The sequence below is a fragment of the Nicrophorus vespilloides genome, unplaced genomic scaffold (assembly GCF_001412225.1).
Source record: "Nicrophorus vespilloides isolate i.1.1-1 unplaced genomic scaffold, Nicve_v1.0, whole genome shotgun sequence".
Classification (NCBI taxonomy): domain Eukaryota; kingdom Metazoa; phylum Arthropoda; class Insecta; order Coleoptera; family Silphidae; genus Nicrophorus; species Nicrophorus vespilloides.
Window position 1 is genome coordinate 1755 of NW_017099074.1, and position 8689 is coordinate 10443.

The 8689-nt window shown below is 34.5% G+C and overlaps 1 protein-coding gene across 1 annotated transcript; it reads right to left on the minus strand.

The window, feature by feature from the left end:
* Positions 1–6071: 6071 nt before the first annotated feature.
* On the minus strand, positions 6072–8368 carry LOC108563950 (rap guanine nucleotide exchange factor-like). Its single transcript, XM_017922794.1, has 2 exons — positions 8019–8368; positions 6072–6239 (listed from the first exon to the last, which is right to left on the minus strand). Exons 1-2 carry the CDS (start codon positions 8249–8251, stop codon positions 6152–6154), a joined length of 321 nt encoding a protein of 106 aa, XP_017778283.1. The 5' UTR covers positions 8252–8368; the 3' UTR covers positions 6072–6151.
* Between the last annotated feature and the right edge of the window lie 321 nt (positions 8369–8689).

Sequence of the window (8689 nt, forward strand, 5' to 3'; positions counted from 1 at the left end):
CATCCTCTTCGGCGCGTTATCGGGCACGTTATAAAACTATATAACTTTCTTTTCAATTCCTGCGCCACGAAAAGGCTCACGTCCGAGGACGCAATGAATGGGCATCGCCTATACGTGCCTTTTCGTAAGCCCAGCAGACCCGAAATGCCCACGGATCCAGAAGATTTTGTGTAAGTACAACCGTTCTTTCAACCCCAAAGCGAAAATAAAAGAGATTGCGCAGCGCTTTAATCAATTTCCCCCCCCCCAAAGTTGTTCTAAAACTGTTCCTTTTGGGGGACGGGGGTGCGAAAATACAATGTTTATTATTAGTGCGGCGAGATTATTGGTCCACTAAAATAGGTCTTATCTGGCGATCCATTGATGAAGCGCGTTCCGTTCGCAGCCTTATCGAAATGGAGAAAATGTTTACCCATTCCTGCCTGGGCCGACGTCTGCATGCGCTACATTATCTCCACATACGGAGGCGCACATGACCTTGATACAGCAGAAAACGAGATGCCGGAGAGAGAGAGAGTTGAGAATATCTCATCCTCCTACTCCTGCTACCAAAGCCTATACGTTTTGATAATCCGCTTCTCTCGGACTCTGGAAATGCCATTTCAATTATTTACAAGCTATTTATTGACCCAATTTTCACATAGATACACACACAAACTAAATCCGTAATCGGGCAATTAACGCAATTAAAGCGTTTTTGTTTAAAAACATTATTGCTACAATAATAACAGCGTTATTTCCACAATAATTTCAGCAATTACAAGACATGCATACAATAATAGATACATAATACACGCATTCTCAACGCATTCTTTTAAATTTCCATACATCTTTTTTTCTTTACAAAGAGATTTATTGTGTTACATTATTCTTCATTCATCATTCATCAAGCTACACCAATTGAGATATGGAACATCTCTCATGTGAACTACACCAATTTATAATTACTAAAACACACAAGTATTTGATTAATTAAAAAAAGAGAGCAATTATTTTTTACAATTTACTGTTAACCCAATTTTCGATATCGAAACGCATCAACTAAGTCCGTGCAATTAGCTTCTTTTTTTTTTCGTGTTTTGTTTAAAGACATTGCCGCAATTTTTACAATGTAATTCAAGTAACAGGTTATTATGCGGTCGAAGTATATATATATGGGGTTTCTCGTTGTTTCCAAAACCGCACGGTAATTTCAGCAGTTGCGAGAGAAGAAAAAAGTCGAGGTTTTCAACTGCAAATCGCCACTTTTCCTGCAATCACTAATAGCTGCGTTTAACTGTTTCATATCTAATTATAAGTTACATTACATGCGAATGTTTATGTGGTGAATTTATAAATTTATATTATTTACAGTTTCCTTAAAATTACATCACTTGTTATGTTTCTATTTGTGTATAACTTAAAGTTATATAATTTGACATTTGACGTAAATGGTTAATTAATTAACGTCAACAAGGTTTTGACGTTTTCGAGAAATGTCATGTCTAGACGAAATCTTTTATTCTCGTCATTTACAAATGATTACAATAACTTCGAAATCAATATTTTATGTTTCTGTTTATAATTGTATAATACAATGCATGTTTGTTATATATTATTAGAGTTATTAAGTAATTTAAGAGTTTTACAATTTTGACATTGCCATTGACTGTTGACACAATCAACGTTTGCTGTTAATTTTAATTTTGTAATAGAGTTGAAAAGAAGAAATAACAAACGTTCGCAGTTTAAAAAAACAGAAAAATTATGACGGAGCGGGATCGTTTGATTGCTTAATGGAATTTTTCCGTTTCGCGTGTCCATGTGTGTTTAACCTTGCGTCGGACGAAGTGGATGATAAATGATGAAGCGGACACTCGATATGCCTGCGCCTCTCTTCCGGATGGTAAGTATTCTTCGGTTTCTGCAAGAATACAATACACCTCCGGACCGTGGGAATGGTGAAGATTGTATCGAAATGTGAATTCAATCTTCGAATTGCGTTAATGTAATTTCGTATAGTTGATATTTATATAGTGGTGTACTGGAGGATGGAAATAGTTGGTGGCTGCATTCATCCAGAGTCCAAGATAACAATGATGCAACTTCCGTGATGGTGATAAGAGGGGCATCGCCATCCGCCGGGTGAAGAGGAGGTGGAGGAGGAGACGAAGGAGATTTCGAAAAGAAAGAACGAAAGAAAAAACGGGCCTGGCCTCGATCTCTATGTATTAATTAATGCTTAGAGTAAAGTCTGAGAAGTGGAACAACACGGAATGGAGCGTTTCGCCGTTACTTTGTGTGTGTGTCTGTATAATATTCGATGAAATGCATGCATTCCTTCGGTGTCGCCCCACCAAAACGATCAACACAGAAAAAGAGACACTCTTGTTGCGTTCTCTCGTTGTGCAGGTAGAAAAAAGAAAATGTATCCATCACCCTAAAAACGAATTTAAGATATTTACCCATTTTTTTTTCTTTGAAGAAGAAGAAGTCTACCAGAAGAAGAGGGTTCTGTCACCAGGAAGTGTTGGTCTCTCTTTCCTTTTTCGGTGTATCCAAATCAATATAGGTGGCACACACTAAATTTACAACATTCCATCTAAATCTATAAATAAGTATCACATAGGGGGGATGGAGATTATTCCGGTCCGAAAAGTTGGGGGGATGATGAGGTTAGATCACTCTTTGGGCAGATTCACATTTACAGCGCACAAACGGCACCCCGGGGGGAGCGAAAGACACACTCACACGCAACACAAATATCCACCAGAGGAGGAGTGTAGGATCAGCAGCAGCAACAACGACGGTGCGTGTGCATCGGGGGGGCTTCTACCATACCACGGCGTAACAATCAGGTATGCCTTGGTTGCTGTTAGCTACAACACAGCGCTCTGTCATCGAAGGAGGAGAGAAAGTAACGACGCCGCTGCAATATGCATGTGGTTGAGCTACGGTCGTCGCAAACACAATAATTCACAACAACAACAACAACAATAATAACAGCAGCAAGGAAGGATTCAAATGTCAACGTTGATCCTTCTTCAACCAAAAACTGTTCTAACTATACTACCACCATCAACTGCACCACGCACGACCATGAAGAACAACACACACAACACAACAACATCCAGATGAATGCGTGTTTCTGCAGAGACAGATACAGCGAGTGTCCGTATAAGAGATAGAGAGAGAAAACGTTGTAGAGTGTGTATATGTATATATTTAAATTAAAAAAAACGACGGACGACCCGACGTGCGCGTTTCACCAGGCGACTGTCAGGGGGTTCGCCGCTCGACTCCGGTTTTTTTTCGGCGTGGTGGGGAGGCGGCGAAGACCGCAGCGCCTCCGTCGAGGAATGCCGAAAGCTCTTCAGCGCTCCTTTCGAATTCCGCGCGTCTCCAACGCTCACCAATAGCAGACAACTCTTCGCCAAACCTCCACGACCATTGGTCAATCCACGTTTCGTTTCTTAAGAGGAATTTTCAATTTAAACTCATTGAGCTAATTGATGCCTATGCCTTCGAAGAATGAGCCACTTTATTACAGTTGTTGTATTATCATAATGCCGACCAATTACCCCTTTTGGTAAACATCAATCGAGAAGAATTGAAGATTAGCTTTAAATGACTTATACGTAGATCTTTTAAACTAGATTTTCAAACCTATTTTCTATCACTAAAACCACAGTAATCATCTTCATTTTCTTATAAAACTATACAGAAATAAATAATTATTAACATAGTTTTAATGTTTCAAAGGTAATAATTGTGCAAAGTCAGTATCTAATTATTTCTAATACTTATTCAAAATCGTGTACTTTCTCATTTGAATAATTATTAATTTAAACTACTAATTTTCTTCTATTTAATGTAATTAAGAAAATAAATTTCCTATACACTTGTTATTAACTTCACATCGTTAAAAATATGATTAAATATTGATAAAACTGTTATCAAATTTGTTTGCACAGATCAATAATAAATTTGTTATTTAATTCAATTAATTTCATTCTCAATCAAATTGGAATCATTAAAATGTTGTTGCTATGTAAACATATTTGTTAAACAGTATGAACAAATGAAGAATTTCTAAAGAAAATCATTAAATATTTGAAGGCTATGAAATTTTTAAAATAGTTAAAAATTGATTTTTTTTGTAATTTAATCAATGTTGTAAATTATTTTAATTAAAATTATTAGCATTTTATTTGTATTTAATTTGTGAAAGTTAACGTTACTTTTCCTACTACGCACACGAGGATGCAGCTCAGATTCTCGCATACATTTGCTGAGCCAATTAACGTTTTTTTTTTTGTTGTTGTTTTCGAACTCATTTTCACACTTCTTGCCTTATTTATTGTTATTATCGTTGTAGTTATTATTAATATTAATATATTCCGTCGTTGACTAATCGCTGCTCTTTGCATACGTTCACACAAGCATACAAACATGAACTGATTTTCAAGCAAAAACGGAAAGGAAATGAAAGGAAATCGAAAGTATCCTTGATTGCACACTCCAATTCGAGTCAATTCAATCAGCCTCCTCCTTCTTCGTCCTTAATTTTCCCCTCGATGAATATACATGCATGAAGTCTAAACTAATTCGCATGTTCTCAATCGTATTCCAGTTGACTAATCAATTGATTCGAACGTAACAACGCTTCTGACAGCTTTTTAATTAATCTCAAACACTAAATTTAGATTGTTATGCAGAGAATGAAATTCGTTTACGAAATTTTCTGTGACAACGTAAGAATATTGCAAACAAAGTTCTCATTATTTACACTTTGGCAATCCCTAATTATCTGCAATTACATAAACGCACCAATTACATAAATCGGTCTCAGTGTAAAATTACTGTAAACTTATAATTAAGAAACTTAAATTGTTTTAAAATTATTATTTTAAATTGATTCGTTTGTCTTTCGTGTCGAGGCACGTGTTTTTTTTTATCAAAAAATAAAATAAATTAAAGAAAGTCAAGGATCCAAGCGTGCATTGATAATTATAAACAGCACGTGTAATTAAGACGTGAGTGCGTGTAACAATAATAATAACGAATCGAAACTTTCCGTCGAAAATGGAATTGCGCAACGAAATATGTTTACCGTGGATTGTACGAAAAATTAACTGCTGTTATTGAATATTTGACATTCAAACGTTAACATTTTTTTAAATTGATCAGGATTAAAACAAAAGAATACCGAGCAAAACAAAGAAAAAAAAATAACAATAACAGGAGCGCAGCAAATATTAACATACTCGTGTCGAATACATTATTATAATTATGTTTTTTTCATTCGTTGTTATTCGAGAATTTCGGTGTAATCAGTGGCAGATTCAAATATGATGTAATGAAAAATCACATGTTAGTGATTCTTTCAGAAAGTATAATAGATAGAACAGATCCATTTGGATCGTGGATGTATGAGGAATGTAACGTGTATTCTATTATTGTTGTTATTTTATCCATTTGGTTGTGATTAAGTAATAAAGGAATTGGATGTAGGAAACTTTTTGCGTTAGGATGGATCCAAATGTTTGCGCTTTGGAATGAAGGTTGGGCGTGATTTTCTTGATGGAATTTGCGGAGCGAAAGAAGTGAACGTGGAAAAATCGAGGAGTTTCGATGCGAAAACCGAAGGCCAAGTCCGTGGCAGGAAGAGAGAAAAATAGAGAGAGAGAGAGACCAACATCAAATTACAGTGCAATTTCGTATCTCTTATATAACCGATTCTTATTAAGATCAATTATTTCACAGCCGCGTTGTAATTGTGTATATAATGAACGAGGGAACAAGAAAAAAAAAGAAGGAATGATTCAGAAAGATTTAAAAAAAAAATCGTTATAAGCAGAATCGAAATTTTCTTATAAAAAAAAATATAAGAAACTATTAATAATATATTTCCTCTTGTTTTATTGATGCATGTTAGAGGATTTCCAGGTTCAAAAGGGATTATGATAATCCAGGCGTTTTTTTTTTTCGTCGATCCATACGTGTACATAAAATAAATATTTATGGTTATTGGATTTCCTTGTCGATGGAAAGTGTAAATAAAAGAACGTGGCGCGTTGCTATGGGGGACGTGGCCTTTTCGCAACAACAACAACGACAACAACAACAAAAAACAAATGATCGTCGACCTCTTTTGTTTCCAAAAATAGACCTACCTTGATCTCGGAAGGAACATGGACCCATCTATGAACACGGAACCGGACAGAAGGATGTACCAGCATGTCGAGAGTTCGCCGGTGCTGCGAAAATAGCAAACAAAATAAAAAATTAAACAATGAATGGACGTGTTTGGAATTGCGGTATTATAGTGGTGCGAATGCAAGAGCAAGAGTCGTCGTTTTCATTTCATCTTGTTGTTTTTTTTCTCTTTATTGTTTCTTTTGAAAAGCCCAGAGAAGAGGCAATCTCGGACGTTGAAAGAGAGCGAAGATTGCCTCGCCAGGTGCAATTACGAATTAGTTCCTGGTCGTGCCTTTACAAAACTACACATCACGGTAGTAGTAGTGTATAGTGAGCTTCTCTCTCTCTTCTTTTCACATCTCTTGAACGCACTCGGAGTCAAGTTTATTTGGCCAAAAGGAGGAGACGACGAGAGCGCTCGGAAACTGGTTTTTAAATGATAGCTCTTCCATCGTCTTTGTTGCCTCTTCCAAAGGCGCAGCGAAGCGCCTCTCAACAATAAATTTATAAAAAAAAAATATACACGAATCTATACAAGACAGAGAAAAAAAGTCCGATTCATTCCGATAATTACATAATTTCGGTTGCGCGAATCTCAAACGTTGTATAATTCGTTTCGTCATCCGCGTCCTTATTTTTTCTTTCTTCTTCCCGGTTCCCAAGCACAAAGAAATACGAGCATTAGATGGAGTAATCCGATAGTGAATGACAAACAAGAACAAGATAGTATACAAAAAAAAACTTCCCAGATTCTTATGCGTTTTCGGACTTTAGATTTCAATCTCGTAATAGGAATTGTAACTTCAGATAAGTGGAGTCTCTATGATACTTTAAACCTTGAAAACACGTAACGACTTTGGTTTCTTTAAATGAGAGAAAATGTAAAAAAAAAACAACAACATTATTATAGTCTGTGAATGTAGAAATATGAGTTTATTTTACATATGTAATTTTTCTTTTTATTTTCTTGGCTACATAAATAAACATATATTTCTTGAAAATCTTTGTTTTTGCTTTTATACACTTTAAAACCTTTATTTAAATGACTCAATTTTACTTTAAAGAATCCAATCATGTTTAATAATAAAAAAGATATTAATACTGGTTTATTTTAAACAAATGATAAAGAATACATATTATAACAAATTATAATTTGTATAGTGAAAAATGTGCATTATATAAGTTAATCCATTAATAATGATTCAATAAATAATTAAAAAGAAATTACAAATTTAATTTGGTTAGTGAAACATTGAAATAATATTATTTTAATGTAATGCACTAAATTGATAATGTTATAATTAAAAAATGAATTATTAAAGCTTATTAATGTAAAGTAAATAGTTAATTGTGTGTCTTTAATTGTTAATTTTTTTAAAGCAAAGATTAAAGTATAATTGGTTGCATATAATGAATTACGACGTTTCATTATAAATCATAATAGTTTACTAAAATTAGTGAAAAATTTATTATTATGATTTATTTATTATTATAAGTGCTTTATTAAGTATTAACTTTAAAAAGTTGTTAAGAAATCATTTAAATACATTCAAATTGCATTAAGAAAATATTGAACCCGGCGCATCCACCGTTTATAGTATATATCTGGTTGCCTATATTGCTATATCTTTTGAAAACATTTTACTATAAGGAGGCGATATTAGAAAATAAAGATGATTAGGAAAAGATTATCCATTTATATGTAATAAATAGATTATGCTTAAGAAAATAATAGGAGTTATTTCTCAAATCTTCATTATTGTTGTTATTGTCTTTTCTTGCATTGCATTAATAAATAAGTAAATTTTGTTAATTAGTTTGTTGTTTGTTATACTTACTAATAAAGGACATCGTTCGCCTGGTGCTTCTCGTACCGGACGATGTGACAGAGGGCGCGCAGTGCCGAATCTCTGAGCGTCTGCAGCGCCTCCAATCCGCTGAGTCCGTAGTAGATGACCTGAAGGTCCTCGAGGGATCTGCAGTGCGGCGGCCGGCCCAGCGACCTAATCAACATCTGGTCCCAATCAGCCATGCCGCCGCATGATGGCGTCACTATCGCACTTTCACGCATCCAAGCAGGCGGCGGCAAAGTTCATCTCTCGAATCAAGAAAATATGCATCACCGTGGAAACATCCAAAAACACTTCACTATATCATTTTCGTTGAAGTCCAATGAAAGTTCCATAAACAATCTAAAACAATAATAAAAATAACATTAATTAATACACATTTATAATAAGCGATTGCATATTTTATTATTTTCCTCAATAAGTTTGAAAGATGATAACAATATTAGTTAGTTTAGATCAAATTAAGACTAAGATTAGTTTAGAAAAATCATTGTTTTCATGGAAATTCGTATAAATATTCTCCAAAAAGTAGTGTTTTTACATTTCAGCGTATTTCCTAAAAACTGTAAGGAATATTGAATTTACTAATTATAGCTAAGACTATAGAAATTCAAATAAATACAAACGCTTAAGACTTTCAGAATTGACATGCACACTGC